A 25,596-nucleotide genomic window follows, 5' to 3' on the forward strand; every position below is an offset into this window, starting at 1 on the left:
GGACTTAGTTACTGATGATGTCAGAGATTAAGCCCGTGGCAGGCGTGCACGAAACCTTCGTGGTATATGTGCACGTTAAACCCTATTCGCACTCGTAATATATATTGTAATCTAGTAAAGACTATATGTATACTTATATCATAAATGTATATTCCGATATATTTTTCATATTGCTTGACTAACTGAAGCCAAGAACAATCCCAGTCACTGCATTTTAATCAGCCCAGAAGCGGATCTGGGTGTGTGTGTGTGTGTGTGACAGCCCCCCCCCCCCCCTAAATTTTGTGATAGTTATAATTTTATTACATATTAATTTTAAATTTTTTTACGATCCCCCTCCAGACCTCCCCCAAAGTTCCCTTGGCATTCCACCTGTCACTGCCCCCCCCCTCCCCAAATGGATTTTCTGGAACCGCCACTGCAGCCTCAGTTTGCCCTGTCAAAGTCTGTACAGTGGAAACGGTCATTCGGTTTGGGCGATTCAATGCATGCGGTTATGTTGGACGGGCCACATATGCCTCAGTCACAAAGGCACCGGTCGCCGTGCGGTGGGGGTTAACTGTACGGCGTCCTGGCGACATCGGGAAAGAATCGTAGGGTACTCCCAAAGATCTTTGCCATGGTCGCATTACATACGGTGTGTTTACGGGGACCCTACGGGCTGACACATTTTTTTCGGGCCATCAAATCTTAAGGGCATCGTAAGTTGACCTTACGGCCACCGTAAGGTCACCGTACGATGCCCGTACGTTGTCCTGACATCGCCCATCGTGTGGCCTCCCTGCGATGTCTCTAGATACCGCAAGGTCACCTCAAGGCCGCCGCAAGGTCACCTCAAGGCCGTAAGGTGCCCCTACAATATGTCTGCGGTGGGTTTCTGATTTTAAAAATCGCACGTTCTTCAAAAAATTATAATTCCGCATTAAAAGTTTCCGATGACCCTACGATGCCCAAAAACTCAACGGTGTTCGTAGGATGTCACCGATGTCGCTAGGATATTCGTAGGATATCGTCAAAAACACACATCGTACTGGCATCTTACCCACTTACGATGCATTTGTGACAGGCAATACCGAGTCGGCTCTTTTGGACACGGCAGAAGACTAACTGGTGGCCACTTCTGACTTGACTGCATCCCTTACAAGGAGAGATTATCTCTAGTACTGCTGATTCTTTATCAAAGGCGACACACATACCTCATCCTCGCAAGGCATGGTACCATTCCGTATAACTACAAAAAAAAACCCCAGTATAGATATACGAAGTGATATACCTTGGCTTGTGAAGAAAGAAAAGAAAGAAATGCTTTATTTAACGACGCACTCAACACATTTTTATTTACGTTTATATTGCTTCAGATATATGGTTAAGGACCACACAGATATTGAGAGAGGAAACCCGCTGTCGCCACGTCATGGGCTACTCTTTTTGATTAGCAGCAAGAGATCTTTTATATGCACCATCCCACATACAGGGTAGTACATACCACGGCCTTTGATAAACCAGTCGTGGTGCACTGGCTAAACCGAGAAATAACCCAATGGGCCCACCGACGGGGATCGATCCCTCACCGAACGCGCATCGAGCGAGCGCGGTACCTTTGGGCTACGTCCCGCTGTGGCTTGTGGCGATGCACATACATCGACTGGACCACGCAGTTACTCTCTTAGCTCGATAACCTCCAGCGGAATTCTTTCCTACTGCAGGATGTCCACAAAGACAAAAAAATCCGAAATCGTTTGGAAAAACAAAATGCAACAGAAGAACCCTAAATTCATGTACTTGGACCTTATCTTAAACTTGATGGTTGAATGTGCATTCTCATGTCCGTGCCATATTTTGCTATTTTTACATTTATTTCTGATAAATAACTACAAATTAAACAATCTCACACAATTGTTTGTTAGAATAACTCGGGAATCACGAAAATGTAATTAAAGTTAAAATGTGTTTCGTTTAACGACACCACTAGAGCATATTGATTTATTAATAATCGGCTATTGGATGTCAAGCATTTGGTAATTTTGACATGTAGTCTTAGAGAGGAAACCAGCTACATTTTTTTTCCATTAGTAGCAAGGGATCTTTTATATGCACCATCCCATAGACAGGATAGCACATACCACGGCTTTTGATATTCCAGTCCTGGTGCACTGAACTAGTCCAATGCGCCCACCAACGGGGATCGATCCCAGACCGACCGTGCATCAACTAAATTCCTCACTTATTACATCCTAACAAATCTTTTGAAATCGAAAATTCTAACCCCCCCCAAAAAAAAACCCCCACAACAACAACAACCCCACAACCAACAACAACAACAACCCCAACCCAAACAACAACAAAACAAACAACATCAACAAAACAACCCCCAACCCAACCCTGTAAGTTGAATGTCGGTATCTCGATGAGAACAGATGATTTGCAATTGCACAAAGACGGTGAACTTGTCGGAAACACCTCTTGGTATAAAATTACGAAGTGTTTGCTTCAACTGAACGCTCACAATTCTGTTATTTGTCTTCCAAAGATGTCCAATAAAATATAAAGTTTTGTTACAATTTTGCAATTGTTAGCAAATAATCTCTCTCTGTCTCTGTCTCTGTCTCTCTCTCTCTATCTCTCTCTCTCTCTCTCGCTCTCGCTCTCTCTGTGTGTGTGTGTGCCTGTCTGTCTGTCTGTCTGTCTCTCTCTCTCTCTCTCTGTGTGTGTGTCTGTCTGTCTGTCTCTCTCTCGCTCTGTGTGTGTGTGTGTGTGTGTGTGTCTGTCTGTCTGTCTCTCTGTCTCTCTCTCTCTCTCTCTCTCTCTCTCTCTGTGCGAGTGTGTGTGTGTAATAAAAATTGTGGTATAGTCGTAGATTACGTTTATGTGTAGAAATAGGCTTTTATATGTGTATCCACGTATATATATATGTTAGGGGCGGGACGTAGCCCAGTGATAAAGCGCTCGCGGTCGGTGTATGATCAACCCCCGTTAATGGACCCACTGGGCTATTTCTCGTTCCAGCCATTGCACCACGACTGGTATATCAAAAGCCGTGGTATGTACTGTCCTGTCTGTGGGAAAGTGCATATAAAAGATCCCTTGCTGTATTAGGAAAAATGTATCTGATGACTACCTAATATTTGACATCCAATAGCCGATGATTAATTAATCAATGTGCTCCAGTGGTATCGTTAGACGAAACAAACAACTAAAAGTATATGTTATACTAAATGTATGTGTGTACGTACGTACGTGTGTCTGTGTGTGTATGTGAATGAAAGAATGGATGTTTAACGGCATCCCATCACAAAAATAGAGAGCAGCTATTAGGTGTCAAACATAGGTATATTTGTGAATTAATGTATGTATGTATGTATGTATGTATGTATGTATGTATGTAATGTATGTATGTATGAATATCTATATAGTGTATGTATGTCGTATGTGACTATTACATACATAGATATCAACGCACTAGAGCAGGGGATAATTAAATCTTTTCTGGCCTCACAAAAATAGTCTCATGCCGTTGCTAGGACTCGAACATGTGGCACAGACTTGCCACGATACGTTCAGAGCTATCAAGACATACATAAAAAGGATGCTGTTTAACTCAACCATATGCATGGGGCCTACAATCTACGCGGTCGATCCCGCTTACGTGCATGACACAGTGGGCAGACCTGGCACTGGCTAGTATGTATTGATGTATGAATATCTATATATTGTATGCATGTCGTATTTGACTGTTACATACACAGATATTAACGCACTGGCGCAGGGGATTATTAAATAATTTCTAGCCTCACAAAAATTGTCTCATGCCGAATAAATGAATGAATCAATGAATGGATAGATGGATGAATGAATGATACGGAAACAAAAATAGATTATTTAGGTTGTTGTGTATTGTATATCGTTTGAAAAACAACTACACATCTAAATATTGTTGAAAAATCCATTTTAATTAAGCAAAATTAAACCTTGAAATGTGGAAGGTGGGTCAAAAAATAGATATATTTTAAAATACTGAAGGTTGACGATTTGTGTAATTTATAACCCAGGATTAATATTCTGTCCAATTATGTTTTCTTTGTGGTTTAGACAAGGCGCATGACAAGAAAATGCTTCGCACTCGCCGTGTGATTGCAGTTTTGTTATATCCACTGGCGTAGGAGACATGTCTTTCATTCATTTCAACTTATTTTCGTGCTTATATCCAATTAAGGTTCAAGCACACTGTCCTGGGAACACACCTCAGCTGTCTGGGGTGTCTGTTCAGGACAGTAGGTTAGCTGTTAGTGGTCAGTGGTTAGTGAGAAAAAAGATGGTATAGTGGTATATTATATGGCGTTGCTCTGGCGTTAAACTCGGACTCTTAGAGTACTGAGTCTAGAAACCAAAGTTTTTTTTTTTTTTTTTTTTTTTGGGGGGGGGGGGGTTGGGTTTTCCCCCCAAATTCTTCATTATCCCCAGAAAAATAGGTCATGTCAGAGTTGGGGAGCCCTAAATCATCAGCTTACAATATTCTTCCTTTATAAGTCTCATCAACACTGAGAATAGAACATTTGGCAATTGAATGTAACAAGACAAACATACATCCAGTCATCCACACATAATCCCATGCTACAACTGACTTCTTCCACTCATGCCTTTGCATACTCATGTATATATATATATATATATATATATATATATATATATATATATATATATATATATATTCATACAGATGATCCTCAGAAGTTTGTACTTTCTCATATTGTTAAAAACTTTTACTAGCACTAAATTCAAATCTTTAATGCTGTCACACACGTACAATTTATATGGCGGTGTCCTGGCATGAAAGTCACACATTATTATAGAATCTTTGTCTAAAAACTAAGTTTTATTAGCACCAGGGTGTGTGTTAGATTCAAATATTCAATGATGTCACACGCATGCAATTTATATGGTGTTGCCCTGGCGTTAAAATCGCAGACTCTATTAGAGTCTTGGGTATACAAACTAAAAGTTGTATTAGCATCAGACCAGCGATCATTGAATTTGGACCAAATCTGAAAGCAGGTGCAGCAGAGGACTGCTCAGAGTGAGGTCTGTGCCGGACTCGACTCTGACTCTGACTTTGAAAATAGTCGGGCTGTAGACCCCAAACAGAGGCACGAGCGGCTGCGAGACGTCGACGTCTGGAATTGAGCAAACGACCTTGTTGGACTGGACGTGGATGACGTGCAAAACCTTCTTCTCAGTGTCCAGCAGAATCCCAAAATCCACATCTAACACTGGTTCGAGTCTAAACGTGTACATGGGGACATGGCCCAGACAAACTGCTCTGGAATAAAACCACAGACAGTCACTGTTGTGAGCTCTACAGCTGCCCAAAGAAACACACCATGCGTGTCTGTTTTTAACAAGCTCAGCGCTACTATCGCACTCAGCTTCGAGGCTGATGCCCACTTCGACGGCCGCAATATCCATCTGATCTTCCATCAGCACTTCCTTGTGTATGCCAACCTGCCAGTAACTAGGCATACACCCCGAAATGGTGGACTTGGCAGTGACTCCCTTCAAGCAAGTGAGTCTGGTCAGAAACATTAGAGTAGGTGTGTTGGTGAGATCGCCATCGTTATTTATACTGCAGTCTTTCCAGTTTAACCAGTTACCGTCCAGTTCAACACTTGGCACTGCATTTAGAAAAAAAAGAAGAAGATAATAATTATTAATGTAGTATAAAATGAAAATATTTCTATTTTCTTTAGCTTCAACTAAGTAAAATGTTTCCATAAATAAACTCTCCATTTTTTTTTGATGTACCATAGAAATAATTCTAAATGACTGACTCTCGAACGATGAGGTTGTGTTCGGAGAACGTGGTGATCTCCCCCCCCCCCCCCCACCCTAGGGGCTGTGCTGCGTACGCTTGGGCCTTTGTCCAAGTATCGCACTGAGCACAATGGCGACTCCTCGACTATCACGCTACTATACGGCGTTGATAAGAAGCGTCGATCACCCAGCAGAAGACGGAGGAGGCGACCTAAGACTACTAAGGGGGGGGGGGGGGGCCTCACCTGTTCCGAAGAGGAGGACGAGACCGACAGGGGCGGTGCAGGGTGATCCAAACCCGGTGGCTAAACCACCGGGGGCGGTTCATTCTGCGCGGCCGCCCCCACCCACTCTACCGAAGCACTCGCCAGGAGCGGCCCAGGGGGGACCAAAGCTGTCAGCTCCACTGACAGTGGCGGCCCCTCCTGTAGACGTACCAGCTCAAATGGAGACGGGACACGTGGTCATTAGTGACCCCCCGGGGCAAGCCCATCAGCACCTCCGGCAGTTGTTGCTGTTTCAGCGGCGGTCCAGCGAGAGCCCAAGAGGAGGAAGATGTCGGCGGCCACCATACCGAAGACCAGCTTCCAGCAAGGTACCGAGGAGCGGTCATCGGTGATTTCACCGACTGCAAGCACCTCAAGGGACCTTGGGCAGACGAGCAGTGGCGCCAACTTCCAACAGAACAGGGGAAGTACCAGTTACAGACAGCCCTCCACTCAATTCAACTCTACGTGACAGCACAGCAGGACGGACTGTACAGGCAGGGACTCCTGATGCCATCGATGTCCAATGCGACCATTCATCGCATTTTAAAGATGGTACTGCGGGACATCTATCCAGGAGCCATCGACAGAAACATCAAGCTGTTAACTGAAGGACTCCCCAACTTCAGGCCTGAACAGTCCATCCTGCTGCGCCAACCTTAACTAGGACAGGTAACCTCCTTTTCTGGGCTTAGTTGGACTTTAACATTTTTCGGCCGAGCTTTAAAATTCTATAAATAGTCCAACGCACTTCATTTTGGCGCCCATTCAATTGCTCAAATCACCTTAAAACCTTTTAGACCGAGCAGTCAAACTTATCTTTGGATTTAAATTCTTAGTCCGGACATGACTGGGATGCAGTTATTGTCCGTAGACTTAGGTTTTTTACAAGTAGACCCAAGGAATCGAACTTCAGCCAATTACATCGCGGCTATTACTTGGTGTCTATATGTCGGTCCGCGCACTCGCTGGACATTTACTAAATGGCTTTATTTCAAATTCCGTCCACCTCAAACTTACCCCCCCCTCCCTGTCCTGGACTCAGTCACTGGCGAAGTCAGAGATTAAGCCCATGATAGGCGTGCGTGAAACCTTCGTGGTATATGTGCACGAAAATCCTTATTACCTACCTACCTACCAACAACAAACAAACAACCCCCCCAAAAAAAAACCCCAAAAAACCCCCACAAAAAAACAACAAAACAAAACAAAACCCCACAACATAATGAAGCATATTAATATTAAATATGCAAAACACAAACGTAAACGATATGGCCAGACCATGAAAACAGTGGTAAACAATCCAGTATTTCACCGAATTATCAACATAAAACGAAGAACATATTTGAAAATATCACCACAGATGCTTACAGATATAATCTTAAAATTTGCCAAGAGATATCGAATATGAGCGCTATTCGTCACTGTCACGGAAACCCATGCGAATGTTACACACAGCAACAGCCACACGCAGAGACAGCAAAACGGATAAGAAGATCTTCACGAAGGATGAGTAAGATGAGGAAAAGGATGAGGATGTGGCGTAGGAAACACCATTCAGGAGAAAAACAAAAAGTTGAGGTGGACAGTAAGATGAACAAGTAGAAAAACGAATTAACGAAGGGGACGAGGAAAATTATGATGCAGTTGGGGGGAGGGGGGGGGGGGACCCTGATAACAATCGGATTAAAAAACGGAAAGGATCATGAGGGGGACAGTTCCTTTAAAATATTTATAAGACATTAAACTCGCTATCATTTCGTATCATGGTTATGTCCCGAGTAGAATAATCCTCATTTGTCACGAGCTTTAGCTTTAGGGACATAAACATGATACGGAATGGTAGCAAGTTTAATATCCTATTTATTACCCATACTCGATGTTAATTTATATCACTCAACTCGTTTGGTTGACGTTCATGTAAGGTTGTAGTGCGCCAATCGATGACGTCATCGTGTGACGTCCCACTTTACATTCTGGTGGGAGTATCACTTTGATATGTACCAAGATATTTTTAACCATATGCAGTGGAGCGTATCAATCAACATATACACCATGGATATAAATACTACCACCTTTCACCCATACGGTAAATCAGAAATAAATTGAGGGTTAAAGGCATACCGTCACAGATTTAAGGACCTTATTTCTCTAAAAATGGATAATAAATAAAAATTACATTAATTGTTGGAAACTAAATCTAGCTATCGCATCACCTTAACTGAACCATGATGGAGTGAAATCCATGCCAACCCTCTCGGCAATTTTAGTTTTTGAATTATGGACCATTGCCATAATTCAATTATTTTTACAAAATATCATTAACAAATGGAGTATGGTGGTTATGAAGATGGTTGAATAAAGTACATTTAGGGACAAATCGAATTATTTTTGTTCAGGTAATACTTTGTTAGACCATTAAATAGGTCAATGATCTGTGACAATATGCCTTTAAGCTGTTCATTTCAGACATAACGGGCCAGTAGGACCCCACACGTTTCAAGCACAATGGTAGTTGGTACATTGATACTAGTTCAAAGTAAATTACAGGGATGTACTGGCCAGATGAAACAAAAAATATTTCACAACAAACACTGTCACATTTATCACGAATGACAGGACTGGTAGGATAAACTGTTAGATGAAAAGTTGGTGCACCTCGAACTTTGACCCTTTGATACTACCTGGTATACGGCTACCTATCGTTCAAATATCGTGTTTATACGTTAATACCTTTCTTTTAATTTCTTATTAGGTTTTCAACACTATCAAAAACCGAAGTCCTGTCACATTAATTATCATTGTCCATTATTGTTCGTATGTATAACTGTTAAGCTTCGTATATTTATGCTGATTGATTGAAAACATATTTTATTGAATATAATTATATATCTACAAAAGGATTGGGCACACGTTATCCAACTTACGAGGCCCTCTCCTAATTACAAACATTAAATTGTACAATAATGGAGACTGCGATTTTCAATCAATCAATCAATCAATCAATCAACGTAAACAATTGTGAAAACGATGGAATAAACTGACAGGACAGAAAAGGAAAAGAAAATACTGTTATGCTGATAAACTATATCTAATATATACTCTTCAAAAAAGTAGAGGAACCTGAAATAGTAATGTTAATACCAACTATTAGACCGAACATACGTTTTGACCACAGACATCCTAATAAAGAACGTTCAGGTCTGTTTATCAACACACCGAAACACATTCCATAGTTTGCACATGCATCACGCAGTTGCCCCGTACACGTGCGTGGGGTGTCATTATCGATTTTGACAATTTCCAGGAAGGTCACTGTGAAATACTATTTCTGTGAATTGTTTTCATTCTGTTGATCATACAGTTGTTATTGTTCTGTTATTAGTCATTTTTATTGTTTGAATTTGCGATTTACTAATAAAAAAAACGTCCAAATTTCACTTCTGACCCCAATCGTCCTTCAAGATGTTTGGTGGTCATGAAACCTACTGTAATACTGAACTACCGGTTGTAATGTTTGTCCAATTAATTCACTATTATCATATAACCATTCCCCACAGCAAATATACCTTACAATTTTAGCAATTGTAAATTCTTATTAAGAGTTCCCCTACTTTTTTGAAGAGTATATAAGCGAGGTGATTCGATGCTTACGAAGAAGTTCCCGACAACGTCCAGACTGACCATGGTAACCAAAAATGACTCTCTTCTCCATTTTCTCATCTATAGAAGAAAAAAACAAACATGGTATGGTTGAAAATATATGTGCATGCTTAACATAAGCTGGTTACATGTGGTGACTATATAATGAAACTATAGTACTTCCCACAGGGAACGCCTTTTTGATACTATAGAATTTACTACAAGTAATTAATTTCTGAGTCGATTGTTTTATAAATTCAGGTTTTGTAGAATTTTTTTATACAAGCCACTAGCCATGGGATCAGTGATTTAAAACATTAAACGATTACAAATTAACAGCTCTACTTTACTTTAAGTTAATACAATTTTACTAAATAATAGAAATAATCGGAAATGTCACCTAAAGAAGGAGATAGAGCTTAAACACACTAACATTGGGGGCTGGGGTGAGGGCAGGATATTCATATTTACAAAATAGACTTAACTGCAACATTTGTACCCCAAAAATAATCACTAGCCGTCGGGCATGGCAATAGTAGTTAGTTACTAGCCCAACATTGAATATCACTAGCCTTGGGATTGGGGCTACCATAAGCTAGAAGCCTTGTAAATTGAAAAAGAAGAAGAAGAAGAAAAAAACGTTGTGACGGAACATGCTCTTATTTTTTCGCCTGTGACGATGTTAATCGTTTTAGAGGGCCGTGGGCAGCTTGGTTACGTAATACCCACGTGCGACGGTGGTAGAGCTGCGTCGTAATACACACCCAGACCAGATGTGGGGGCCATGTGGCCAGTAGTTACGTAATAACTCCGGTAGTGAGGTTTATGACCAGGGTATTGCTGGCGAAATGGCGACAGTAAGTCTGGTCATCTAAGAAAATATACCGACTCTTGGAGTTGTGGGAAATTCAAATGATAGGTGAGGTACCGCGTTGTGCCCCCAGGCGATATTCGCTGTCTCTGAGATTTTTGAATAAATAGATAGGATTTTAGATATATTAGGGAGAAACATTGGAAGGCTCCGGGGGAACGTCGTCCACTGAACGATCTATATAAGTTCAGTCCGGACGTGGTAAATATATATTTCTGCTCTGTTGTATAACCTTGATGTGATTGATGTGACTTTAAATATTTTAATACTGTATTATACCAATATTATTTAGACAGTGTTTCCGGTAATCTGACGAAGTAAATTATAGGCTTCACTGTTCTAAAAAAAATATAAAGCTTAGCCAGTCATCCTAGAGGACCTAGGTAAACTGTAGGTTATTGTCTTTATTGTGATAGGTACCAGTATTAATTCTGTATTACAAGGTTACTGAATGAGTAGTTACGGGTTAATTAAAAATTAACCAGTTAGGAATACAGTTGTAATTCCTTTATTAATTAAGTTCCCCTGGCAGCGTTTCTCAATTATCACACGTGTGTGTGTTGTATCACGGTGAAGTGATTAGAATATTGTGTAAACTAGACACCTAGTGATTAACTAATTAAGTGATTAGTTCTGGGTTGTTATTATTTGTTGTTGTTAATTAACTACTGCGGCAAGTACATTTGTCAGCGTAGTGTTAATACAGATTCCAAAGTGTATTGTATTTTGTTGTGTTTTCTAGTGAACTAAACGTGCTATATAATATACATATTTATATAAGATCGTATCTCTGATTATACCTAGAGCCGAGCCACTCGGGTATTGGACTGCCCGATACAGAGAGATCTAATAGATATACAGTTAGGAGAGATATTTGGATAATCATGTTTTATTCAGTTACGGGTCCCCGTGACAAACGTTATTTCCAAAACAATTTTACTCTTCTTCTTACGTCAAACCGAATTGAAATCATTTACAAAAAGCACTTTTGTAGGAGGATGGAACGGACTATATGTAGTCCAACAACTCATATAGGTTATATATATATATATATATATATATATATATATATATATATATATATATATATATATATATATATATATATATTTATCTCGCCTTCATGTAAAATTCTTTAATCTCATTGGTTGTTTGCCGTTGGACAAATCCCTTATACCCCTGTGGGCGGAGCGAAATTCTCTTATACCCCATCTGTAATTTCCAACAGTTTCCAGCCACCCCAGTTAATGCTAAAGGAATAATTAGATTATAAATAACATTGATAATCAATCAAGTATACATACTTAATTTTATTTTTACTATAAAAATACACTATTTCAATACTTTCAAAAGCTGCAATTTTGAACTCGGCCACCTAATTACGGTCGTGGTGTTATTGTATTAATGCGCGATTCTTGTTGTTTTTTTGTTTTTTATTTTTAATATTTTTATTTTTTTACTATATATATTTCTGATAAAAAAAAGTGTTTTTTTGTGTGTTTTTTATTAATATCTGTTTCAGACAATTTCCTATTACAAACATTTGAAGTTAAAAACTCGTTTATCGATGGAACTATTTTTCCTTCGGCTCGGGGTAAAAGAACACACAGAGGGTACATAAAAAGCCATATACCCCTCGTGATGCTTCTACAACTTATATATATATATATATATATATATATATATATATATATATATATATATATATATATATATATATATATATATATATATATATATTTATATATATATATATTCCTGCGAAATTAAGTACCTGTTCACCAAATAAAATGGCCTGAAACCAAGTGTAACGTTTGTAAATGGTTGGAACTTGCGATTCACTTGGACACACCCATAATTTATTGTCCGAAACGTCTCATGTTTAGGAATGACCAATAAAAAAGTTCTTTAAAACGATATTTATAGAGGTTATTTCATTGAGGGTTGTTTCAAATACGATGTTTATGTCAACGACTGATGTGTGAAAATATGGTTTTCACACAGCAGGAGTGGACATAAAAATCGTATTCGAAAAGAATTTCATCATGAAATCGTCTATTTATTATATACGTCTTTCCTAATTTTTGACAATATCTTTCGCTTTTTAAAAATATTTTTCGCTTATCCTATCGTAAACATATAACTCCTTGCTATATTTATTTCTCGTTACAGCCATGAGTTGGAGAAATTACAACATAATCGTCGAGTTGGTCAATTGTGTGCTAGCAGTTGGTAGTCTGACCTTAACAATAAATAAGTGAAATATGACTTTTCACCGAATATCACTTTATTGGTTTCTGTAGATAGAGGATTTTATATGAGTGTCCATGACAGACAATGTTTACGACTGGAGTGCCTAAATTATCTTATTACCCGAGGGAGAGCAGGCGGCGCTGGTAACTTAGGTCCATGTCTGAAACCGTTTGTGATAGGTCAAGGTATCTTTGTGCCAAATTTCATGCTTTTATCAAAACTGCACAATTCAGTCAAAACAAAATAAAATACTTGCTAGCTAACTGGTCATTTCATGACAGAAAACTTGTTCTCTTTATCAGATCATGTATATAGGACAGAGCTATATATGGTTTCCTCTTTAGCTGTATGTCCGAATTACCAAATGTTTAACATCCAGCAGCCGAGGATTAGTAAATCAATGTGCTCTAGTGGCGTCGTTAAACAAAACAAACAAACAAACAAACAACCAAAATACCAAAAAAATCTAATCTTGACGTGGCCACGCCTGGCCGTAATATATTCCATACACCGTTCATTCATTAGGAAAATTAATCCCTCAGTGACGGCATCAGTATAGATTGATTGATTGAAACATTTTATTTTACATCCACATCCATACACACACACACACACACACACACACACACACACACACATATATATATATATATATATTTTTTTTTTTTTTTTTTTTTTTTTTTCTGTCAGTAATTTCAGTTTGATTTGACGTAAAAAGAAAAGTAAAAGTGTTTTGGAAGTTAAAAAAACAAAAAACAAAAAAAAACTCAATTTAGAAAACAATCGGCCCAGAAATAAATAACATGTAGTAAATATCATAGTAAGAAAATGGCGTTTCCTGTGGTAAGGACTATAGACTAACAATATGGATCACATATAATAAAATGTTACCTAAATCTCAACGACAAAATTGATATGATTAAAAAAGTATCTCAGTCGAAAAGGCATTTTGGCAGTTACGAATCACTCTCAGATTGATGATGTATACAGAACACGTTGAATAATGTGATAATATGGAACAGTGTTGAAAACATAAATTAAAATGGCATCTACTTAAATCACCGGACTGAGCATTGTCTTCCGATTTCGAGCTATCACCATCGGTATCAAACTGGAATCATTATCATATTAGCTCATCAGTTGCCCCCCCCCCCCCACTCCCCCCCGAAAAAAATCCGGAAACAATTACAGAAACTTAAAGAAAATTATCTTCTTAACCGTTTAAGGAGTTTTAGACTATTAACTACTGTTCCCCCCCCCAAAAAAAAAAAAAGAAGAAAAAAAAAAAGAAGAAGAAAAAAAAGCTGCGGCCCTGGTATCTATACTGGCATAGGCGTACGGACTCCTATAACAATTAACAACTATTATTCATATTAGCAATACTATCAAACAGCTATATATAGGGTTGCAGATGAATCTCTAGGCATTTTTAAAAATATATATTACAACTAATGTTGAATGTAGAATAATTGAAATACATGGTAAAAAAAATCTCAGGTTAGCACATTTTCCCGAATATCTCCAGTCATTTGTGCCCAAATTTCAGGTTTTTCTCCAGCACTAGGGGGTGGGGTGCAGTTCCCCCTATGCCCCGTCTCGTACGCTTATATACAATACACACTGGGTATACGCACGCGCACACACACACACGCACGCACGCACGCACATACTAAGCACAAGTTATCCAACTTAAAAAAGTTAAAGTTTGTTGTTTTGTTCAACGACATAAGTAGAACACACTGATTTATTAATAATCGGCTATTGGATGTCAAACATTTGGTAATTTTAACATATTGTCTGAGAGATGAAACCCGCTACATATTTCCACTGGTAAAAAGGAATGATTTATATGCACCATCCCACAGACAGGGTAGCACATACAACAACATTTGATATACCAGTCGTGGTGCACTGGCTAGAACTACAAATAGTCCAATGGCCCACCGACAGGGATCGATCCCAGACCGATCGCGCATAAGGCGAACGCTAAAGCAAATACTACTGAGGCACGCTCGCCCCTCCAACTAAAAAGGTTCTCTCCTAATCACAATAGGCTATAGTATAACAATATCGGCTTCTGCATTTATTATCAAGAATATAGACATTAAAACAAGGTAAATGCATACAACAAGAATATAGACATTAAAACAAGGTAAATGCATACAACAAGAATATAGACATTAAAACAAGGTAAATGCATACAAAAAGAAAAGGAAAACAAATAAATAAAGTGAATAGGGAAGGAAATGTTTTATTTAACGACGCACTCAACACATTTTATTTTACGGTTATATGACGTCAGCCATATGGTTAAGGACCACACGGAGACTGAGATAGGAAACACCGCTGTCGCTACTTCATGGGCTAATCTTTTTCGATTAGCAGCAAGGGATCTTATATATGCACCATCCCACAGACAGGATAACACATACCACGGCCTTTGATATACCAGTCGTGGTGCACTAGTTGAAACGAGAAATAGCCCAATGGGCCCACCGACGGGAATCGATCCGAGACCGACCGCGCATCAAGCGAACGCTGTACCACTGAGCTACGTTCTGCCCCTCAAAGTGAATGAATGAATATCAAAGAGGAAAGAGGACAAAGGAGATTAAAGTCATTTACATCCTGCCCAGCCAGTCCAACATTGGTGCCAGATGTTTACAGATGGGTTCATCACAACAAGTTATAATTTAATGAATTTTATTTCTCAATCACTGGAGATGTCCTTGATGATCGATAAGAAACATGTCTGGATGTTGTCCACCAAAACCACGAACCTCACCCCCACCCCATATCCTCAAATACCAGGTTTGAAGCAAATTTCTTTCGACTAAAAGTTGTTTACAGCCGTTGCACTTGTTCAGCAATATGGGAAGTAAGATGTTTCTATAGAAAGTGCCGTTTCAAATCTGGCATCAGATACACTTAATAAACTAGTAAACAATAAAGCCACACCCTGGAAGAATGGTCAAATGAATCACCGACATGTGAATTTCCTAAATATTGTCCACTTGCAACTTACAGAAAACCGTTATAATATTATTAATCGCCAAAACCATGGCAAAAACATGCCTTATATCTATGAAGAGATGAGAAATATTCAAAATCTCAGAATCCCTGCAGTTTATTAGCGTCTGTTGAACGAAAGGTTTTAATGGATTCCTGTGTAGTGAAAACACACTAAAATATCACTGGATCAGATCATGGAAGTACCCATGAACAGATTCTCCAAGAAGACAGGTGATATGTCTTGTGCTATTGAGCGATGGGTGTATATAAAGCATTATTTGGCTACACTCAGTATTTCGAGAAAGGCACAGAAAAAAAGAAATGTTCCAACTCGAGTTCCTTCTTATAGTCGAGTTCTGTCAATCCAAACATCACTTATGTAAATCATAATTCATTCCATTACCCTCATGGTTCAAAATATCTTGGTCTATATCAAAGTGATACTTCGAGAAAGAAAGAAATGTTTTATTTAACGACGCACTCAACACATTTTATTTACGGTTATATGGCGTCAGACATATGGTTAAGGACCACACATATTTTGAGAGGAAACCCGCTGTCGCCACTACATGGGCTACTCTTTCCGATTAGCAGCAAGGGATCTTTTATTTGCGCTTCCCACAGGCAGGATAGTACAAACCATGGCCTTTGTTGAACCAGTTATGGATCACTGGTCGGTGCAAGTGGTTTACACCTGCCCATTGAGCCTTGCGAAGCACTCACTCAGGGTTTGGAGTCGGTATCTGGATTAAAAATCCCATGCCTCGACTGGGATCCGAACCCAGTACCTACCAGCCAGTAGACCGATGGCCTAACCAAGATGCCACCGAGGCCCGTAGAAAGGCACAGATACAACGGGTTACCGAACTTGTTGTAAAGCGAATGCAAAAAAATTTGAATCACGAAGAATATCACTTCTGAACCCTAACAACCTTCTGTAACTACTTCAGAAACAGATGCCACAAATACAGTGATGATGAACCCTAACAACCTTCTGTAACTACTTCAGAAACAGATGCCACAAATACAGTGATCATGAACCCTAACAACCTTCTGTAACTACTTCAGAAACAGATGCCACAAATACAGTGATCATGAACCCTAACAACCATATGTAACTACTTCAGAAACAGATGCCACAAATACAGTGATCATGAACCCTAACAACCTTCTGTAATTACTTCAGAAACAGATGCCACAAATACAGTGATCATGAACCCTAACAACCTTCTGTAATTACTTCAGAAACAGATGCCACAAATACAGTGATCATGAACCCTAACAACCTTCTGTAACTACTTCAGAAACAGATGCCACAAATACAGTGATCATGAACCCTAACAACCTTCTGTAATTACTTCAGAAACAGATGCCACAAATACAGTTATCATGAACACTAACAACCATCTGTAGCTACTTCAGAAACAGATGCCACAAATACAGTGATCATGAACCCTAACAACCTTCTGTAATTACTTCAGAAACAGATGCCACAAATACAGTGATCATGAACCCTAACAACCTTCTGTAACTACTTCAGAAACAGATGCCACAAATACAGTGATCATGAACCCTAACAACCTTCTGTAATTACTTCAGAAACAGATGCCACAAATACAGTGATCATGAACCCTAACAACCTTCTGTAATTACTTCAGAAACACATGCCACAAATACAGTGATCATGAACACTAACAACCTTCTGTAATTACTTCAGAAACAGATGCCACAAATACAGTGATCATGAACCCTAACAACCTTCTGTAATTACTTCAGAAACAGATGCCACAAATACAGTGATCATGAGCCCTAACAACCATCTGTAGCTACTTCAGAAACAGATGCCACAAATACAGTGATCATGAACCCTAACAACCATATGTAACTACTTCAGAAACAGATGCCACAAATACAGTGATCATGAGCCCTAACAACCATATGTAACTACTTCAGAAACAGATGCCACAAATACAGTGATCATGGTACGAAATAACAAATCACATTTTACAAATTAATAGAAAAACAAAACAAAAAACAAACAAAGGGATAATTGTTTGTTGCGATTCTTGCTGATTTTGATGAGAAAAAACACTGGATGTGACCTATTTAATATGACATGGCTGATCACAAAAACGCCACTTGTTGCTTACAATAAGAGAGGTGTCAGCAGGACATCAACGAAGTCTCTTTTTTTTTTCTTTTTTTTTCTTTTTTACCCCACTGCCCCCTTTCCTTTCTCTCCTTTTGAATTCCATCTCATTTCTTCCGAATCTGGCAACTCTTCCTATATTTCAACTTCTTTCGCTGTCCATCTCCACATCCCAGTCCTTGTCTCTCCAACCGCGACAGGTGCTTGTCTCTTGTGGCTATCCGTGCCACACACCTGCCATTCCCCATCAGCTTTTAGCTGTGGGCTTAGTCTGTCTACTTCGGGGAGTGTTCAGTAGTTACTTCTGGCAATGTTAAGAGGCACTTGTAACCACCTACTATGCACCCCTACTACCGGCGGTCGTTAGTTAGTGCCGTGAGTCAGACCAGCTTTATTAGCGGCAGAGGACGAGGATGCCAGGTGGGTGCAGGGATATGCACAGAGACTGCACCCGTGGATGAAGTTGAGACATGCAGTTGATGTTGTGGACAGCTCAGAAGACAGAGTCGGAGGAAACTGACAGAAAGGGTCGAAACAGATTGAAATCGTGGGAGAAATTGGAAAGTTTTTTATATTAAGATAATTAGAATGATAGTCATTGTTAAAAAACAATATCCAGCTTCTTTCCTCACAACCACCAACATCGGTTCCATCCAGGGTAAAACAATACAGTATTGTAAATGCTATGCGAATAGTATGCATAATTTCCATTACTGATTTTGGCCCTCCAACTTTCAAATCCTAGGTGCACATGATTGTGATTTACCTCAAGTTACTGCCAAATACTACTCTTCATCTTGTTTGTGATGGTTATCACTCAGAAAGGGTACAGCTGAACTTGTCCAAATAATGGCCAGACAAATGTAGAGAACAGAGAATCTTTGATCTCAGTCAAATCTTACAAAAGCTGTGGGAATGGGATGACTTTTGTTTTACAAAGGATACTAACAAACAATCGAAAACAAGACCGAACTCCTTCATGACTACTTGCTGTCTGGCCCTTTACATATCGACAGCACATCTATATTACAAGATACCCAGTGTGTATTGTATATAAGCGTACGAGACGTATTCGGGAAAATGTGCTAACCTGAGATGTTTTTACCATGTATTTCAATTATTCTACCTTCAACATTAGTTGTAATACATATAAAAATTGCCTAGAGATTCGTTTGCAACCCTATATACAGCTGTTTGATAGTATTGCTAATATGAATAATAGTTGTTAATTGTTATCCAGATTCATGCAGTTTCGTTTAATTCGGGGGAAAGAAACAGCCTGCCCCCTATAAAAATAGGAGTCCGTACGCCTATGCCAGTATAGATACCAGGGCCGTAGCTTTTTTTTGGTGCTTTTTTGGGGGGGGGAGGGGGGGGGGGGACAGTAGTTAATAGTCTAAAACTCCTTAAACGGTTAAGAAGATAATTTTCTTTAAGTTTCTATAATTGTTTCCGGATTTTTTTTCGGGGGGGGGGGGGGGGGGGGGCAACTGATGAGCTAATATGATAATGATTCCAGTTTGATACCGATGGTGATAACTCGAAATCAGAAGACAATGCTCAGTCCGGTGATGAAAGTAGATGCCATTTTAATTTATGTTTTCAACACTGTTCCATATTATCACATTATTCTACGTGTTCTGTATACATCACCAATCTGAGAGTGATTCGTAACTGCCAAAATGCCTTTTCGACTGAGATACTTTTTGAATCATATCAATTTTGTCGTTGAGATTTAGGTAACATTTTACTATAAGTGATCCATATTGTTAGTCTATAGTCCTTACCACAGGGAACGCCATTTTCTTACTATGGTATTTACTACATTTTATTTATTTCTGGGCCGACTGTTTTCTAAATTGACACAAAAATAGTGGAGTTTTTTTAATTTATTATTATTATTTTTAATTTCCAAAACAATTTTACTTTTCTCTTATGTCAAATCAAACTGAAATTACTGACAGAAAAATTAAAAAAAATAAAAAAAAATAAATATATATATACATATATAAATAAAATCACCACCTATAGTTCTTCCCAGCCTCCATGACAACATACACACACACACGCGCGCGCACACGCACACGCACACGCGCACACACACACACACATATATATATATATATATATATATATATATACACATATACATATACATATATATGTGTGTGTGCGTGTGCGTGTGCCTGTGCGTGTGCGTGTGCGTGTGCGTGTGTGTGTGTGTGTATTCATGGAGGCTGGGAAGAACTATAGGTGGTGATTTTATTTTTGTAGTACCCATTTGTTGTAATTTTTTGTGTTTTCAGTTAACTGCAACAATACTGTGGCAATAAGTATATAAAATAATGATATTAACGAAATTTGAAATGGATTTGGTGAAACCATTAGAAAATGTCACCATTTTTGGAGGCCATTTTGCATGTTGAGCATAATAGCGGCCATCTTGGATTTTGAAATTATTTGATTAAATTGGCCATCTTTGAATAGATATAAATCAAAATGTATCCAAATCGACCAACATTTACATATATAAGTAAGTTTTCATGTTGAACCGCCAGCAAAAAAAAATGGGGCGTCCGAGGGGTCATGTTGGACACAATTGATCAAAAATCGGTTTGCACCATCAGATTCCTTGGAAAAAATCCATTTGGAATCAACTTCAAACGTGAAGTAAACACTTTCCATCATATTTAACAGCGAAAAAAAAAAAAATCAGTAGGTTGTTGGCAAGGTTGTCCACCTAGGTTGGGATCCTAGATATATGTAGATATGGTTCTAGGTGTCAAACCTTTTACAGCACGCCAGGTCAATTTTTTCACTTTGCCCCTGTGTAATAGCCCATTTAGTTTGAAATTCGTTGTGTAAACTTTTACTATGATAAATACTTCTTTCTGTTAGATATCTTGATTTCAGAATATGTTTAAACATTTTCATATTGGGTAAGATATGTTACTTTACATTTATAGATAAAGAATTTAGCAAGTAATAGAAACAGATCACAAATTTCGTCAGTTGTAATATTATTTTCTCCTAGTAGAATTAATTTGGCATCAAGAGATAAATATTGAATATGAGGACATTTATCAAGTGAGAATTGGACAAAAGAATTCCAAAAGGTTTTGACTAGTAAGCAGTCCAAAAAATATGTAATATGGTTTCTGGAGTGCTTTTACAAAATGTACAAAGATTAGTTTCAGCTTTATTAATTTTGTTGTTGTTAAAAAACAACATGTTAGTTGTAATACATCTTCATAAATCAAGGCTAATATTCGTTCCTCGTATTCAGCTTTGATACATGTAGTCAAGATTACTGATATCCACTAGTAGCGCCCTCTATTGGAAGAAAATTTGTAACACCGATTATGTCCCTTACACGATGACATCGCTGACCAATCACAGCATCGGTAACATGTGACAATCTTGAAAGCAATATCAAAAATTAACCGCCGGACGCTGACGCTGCCATCTTTGTTTACAATAACAAGGGAATCTATAAGGAGCGTTGCAATTCGTTGCAATCAGATCTCATCGCATCCAATGAAATTTAAGCATTTTGTGGCACGATTTCTTGACGACATGTATCACGGCTGAATACGAGGAACGAATAGTAGCCTTGATTTATGAAGATTGTTGTAATAATGCTATGCAAAAATCTGCATTGGCATCCCCGTCAGAACAATTAGTTGAAAAGTTAAATAAGCGATTTTTCAAATTCATTTGGCAAAATAAACCTGAAAAAATTAAAAGAGATGTTATAATTCAGGACCATAAAAACGGGGGGTTAAAAATGATTAAATTATCTACGTTTATAACATCATTAAAGTCAACGTGGATAAGAAGGTTATTTTTAAACAACACAAAACTGGCATGTCTCTTCTCGGCAGTTACAGGTATATCGATCAAAGAACTAATTATATATGGTGATCATTTTATTAATTTAAAAAAAAAAATATGACTAACCCTTTTTGGGAAGATGTTCTAGATAGCTGGCGAAACATCCAGTGTAAACAACCAATAGAAAATGAAAACGATATAGCTGGTATAAACATTTGGTTTAACAGTAAAATATTAATAAATAAGAAGCCTATTTTTTTTTTTAAATATGCAGAAAATGGAGTTTGTTTCATTAGTGATTTAGTTAATACTGATGGAGGATTTCTAAATCTATGCGATTTTATTGCAAAATTTAATATAAAAACAAATTTTCTAGAGTATGCTTCTTTAATTAATGCAGTGAAATGTTTCATAGGAATATATGGAAAACATAATGATGAGTCAATTATAAACGAAAAACCAGTCTACCCCCACAAGCTAAAACAACTTCTTAAAGACAAAACGGGATGTAGAGAAATATATAAATTGTTATGCTACACAAAAACCATTCCAAAGTCTCAATTAAAATATAAAAATAAAGGTTTTTGTTATTCACCAGCAGAATGGAATATATTTTACAATATACCATTTAAATGCGTTAGAGATACAACTTTACGTTGGTTTCAATATAAAATTCTACACAGATTTCTCACTACTAACACATTTCTATATACAATACATTATATTAATTCAAATAAATGTACTTTTTGTAATCGTATGCCAGAGACAATTGAACATTTATTTTATGAGTGTTGCTATGTTAAAGAATTTTGGAAAGATATTACAAACTGGATATTCAATACTATAGAACAGTGCATAATTATAGATAAACATATTGCCATTTTGGGTCTGCTTAAAAAAACAAATACATATGCAATAAATTGGTTAATTATTAACATAAAATATTATATTTATTCCATGAAAATACAAAAACAAAAATTAAACTTCTCTGCCTTAAAAACTATAATTAAAGAAAAGTTGGAAACTGAAAAATGTATCTTATATAAAAATGGTAATTATGAAGATTTCAAGACAATATGGGAGCAGTGGTATAATTTATTTCAAACATCATAAAAATTTATTAAATCTATCAAATATTGAGATATATTTATTTCTAAAATACCTTCTTCCCACTTTATACTCCTTCACACATCTTTTTATAATACTTTCTTGTATCAATACTAATTCCGTACATAACATCTCCTTTTTCTTCTTTTTTTCCTTCTTGGACCCAGAAAATAATAATTTAAAATTAAAAAAAAAAAAAAAAAAAAAAATTTTTTAAACAACAACAATATACATGGATTTTATCTATTCGTGTGTATATATTTTGCCATTTATATGTATGTATATAAAATTGTGTATAACATATGAAATTAAAAAAATATTGTGAGACAGTGAGCTCAGGGCACCCCAACCCTGACACTGCCTTTTTATATTCTGGGGACAATAAAATTTAAAAAAAAAACAAAAACAAAAAACAACAATATATATAATCTGCATTGGAACCACGTTAACTTAGTATCTTGGGTTGTGTTACAAGGTTGCCCAACCGATTTTAGAATTAAACAGTTGTTTCCAGTTTTCTTCTGTCCTTAATTTGTTAACTGTAGTTATTAAAATACAGCAATAGGTTATAGAGCCTTTTTTGACCGAAAATAGTTTACTCAAAACAATGGTATTACCCAGAAAAGAGAATGACTCTGGTTGAACAATCTTTAGTCGTCTAAGGTATTTGTTAATTGCTTGAACAATGCCATAATAAGTTATAAAGGACAGTTCAGTATCTTGAATTTTTAACAATGTATTAATTTTACCACATGTTAAAAAATCTGTAATCTGAGAGATACCTTTCTGATGCCAATTTGAATTTTAAGCTTACCAAAGAGTGGTCTGATCTATAACCGGAATTTATATTTGAGTCACTAGTAAAATAATATAAATTTTGTGAGATCAGAAAAAATTGTGGCTTGCTTAGTAGGATTTTTTCTTCTCCATGTACATTGCTTGACTTGTGGATTATGATTACGCCATATATAAACTAGATCTAGCTCATCTATCATTTGTAAAACTTGTTCTCTGGCCCGAGGGTTGTTTATTGTTTGATAGTTAGAGGTGTCAAGTGAATTTTGTAAAATAAGATTGAAATCTCCAACAATTATGTAATACTTATTCCCGAAAGCTTTAATTGTATCTGTGTTAGGTCCGTATAAGTTAACAAGAATAAACCGAAAGTCTTTAATTGTATCTGTAATGATAGAATACAAATACGGTTGATCTGTGTTAGGTCCGTATAAGTTAACAAGAATAAACCGAAAGTCTTTAATTGTATCTGTAATGATAGAATACAAATACGGTTGATCTGTGTTAGGTCCGTATAAGTTAACAAGAATAAACCGAAAGTCTTTAATTGTATCTGTAATGATAGAATACAAATACGGTTGATCTGTGTTAGGTCCGTATAAGTTAACAAGAATAAACCGAAAGTCTTTAATTGTATCTGTAATGATAGAATACAAATACGGTTGATCTGTGTTAGGTCCGTATAAGTTAACAAGAATAAACCGAAAGTCTTTAATTGTATCTGTAATGATAGAATACAAATACGGTTGATCTGTGTTAGGTCTGTATAAGTTAACAAGAATAAACCGAAAGTCTTTAATTGTATCTGTAATGATAGAATACAAATAAGGTTGATCTGTGTTAGGTCCGTATAAGTTAACAAGAATAAACCGAAAGTCTTTAATTGTATCTGTAATGATAGAATACAAATAAGGTTGATCTGTGTTAGGTCCGTATAAGTTAACAAGAATAAACCGAAAGTCTTTAATTGTAACATCTATAATCAGAACGTTGCAGATAAGAATCATGTTAATGGAAATAAATTAAGATCTTATAGACAATTTAAAAAAGACGTGTCCTGAAATATATACACATGCTATGACTCCCAGACAACACAGGGACTATTTTATGAAAATGTAGAGCTGGTAATCTCCCTTTGTCTGTTGAAACGGGAAGATATTTAAAACAGACCTCCGATTCCTTGAACAGTGTTTCATTATTTTGTACAGATTGTGTTGAAGATGAATTGCACTTTTTATTGTGTTGCCATGTATATGAAGATATTACATATGTTTTAAATGTACATATGCATTCTTCACATTAACATTATGACACTCCTTTAAATGAAAAACTAGTTTTAATAATGAATGATGACGCGCAATCTTCAGTTGCTCGTACCTTATTTAAGGCATAAAATCCTTCTTAATTAAATACTTATTTATTTATTTATTTATTTATTTATTTATTAGTTTCATTTTTTTTAATAATGATTAATTAGTAATATATCGTATTTGTAATTTTTTGTTTATTTTGTATTAATATTAATAAGTAGGATTTTTAGACGTTCCTTTTTATCATTTTAAATTTTATTCATTTATTGTAGTAGATGTTAATATCTTACTATTAGTAGCTTGACGTTAACTGGCAATTTAGGGATTAAGCACTGGACACACACACACACACACACACACACACACACACACACACACACACACACACACATATATATATATATATAAAAAAAATTGCTGTTCGCTCTATTTGCGACTAATTCATTTCATAGTTAGGCCTGCCGCAAACCATTTTTTTTTTTTTAAATTCTAAATTGTAAATTTAGTTATTATGAATCATTAAAAAAAAATCTTCTCTTCAAAAATTCG

The 25,596-nt window shown here is 37.1% G+C and overlaps 2 protein-coding genes across 7 annotated transcripts in view; both read right to left on the reverse strand.

Annotated features, from left to right (window-relative positions):
- LOC121373897 (zinc finger CCCH domain-containing protein 13-like) overlaps window positions 1–1,209 on the reverse strand; it is a 48,747-nt gene extending 47,538 nt beyond the window's left edge. For all 4 annotated transcript variants that reach the window (XM_041500713.1, XM_041500743.1, XM_041500721.1 and 1 more), the window contains exon 1: window positions 1,051–1,209. In XM_041500713.1, coding sequence (XP_041356647.1) covers window positions 1,051–1,194 — 144 coding nt within the window. In that variant the 5' untranslated portion in view covers window positions 1,195–1,209. The remainder of the gene's footprint in view (window positions 1–1,050) is intronic.
- A 3,561-nt stretch (window positions 1,210–4,770) lies between these two features.
- The window catches only part of LOC121373932 (protein PML-like), a 38,502-nt gene continuing 17,676 nt past the window's right edge, over window positions 4,771–25,596 (reverse strand). For all 3 annotated transcript variants that reach the window (XM_041500763.1, XM_041500771.1, XM_041500783.1), the window contains exons 3-4: window positions 9,729–9,797; window positions 4,771–5,669 (exon numbers count right to left, since the gene is read on the reverse strand). In XM_041500763.1, coding sequence (XP_041356697.1) covers window positions 5,023–5,669; window positions 9,729–9,797 — 716 coding nt within the window. In that variant the 3' untranslated portion in view covers window positions 4,771–5,022. The remainder of the gene's footprint in view (window positions 5,670–9,728; window positions 9,798–25,596) is intronic.

The sequence above is a fragment of the Gigantopelta aegis genome, chromosome 1, assembly GCF_016097555.1.
Source record: "Gigantopelta aegis isolate Gae_Host chromosome 1, Gae_host_genome, whole genome shotgun sequence".
NCBI classification, from domain to species: Eukaryota; Metazoa; Mollusca; class Gastropoda; order Neomphalida; family Peltospiridae; genus Gigantopelta; species Gigantopelta aegis.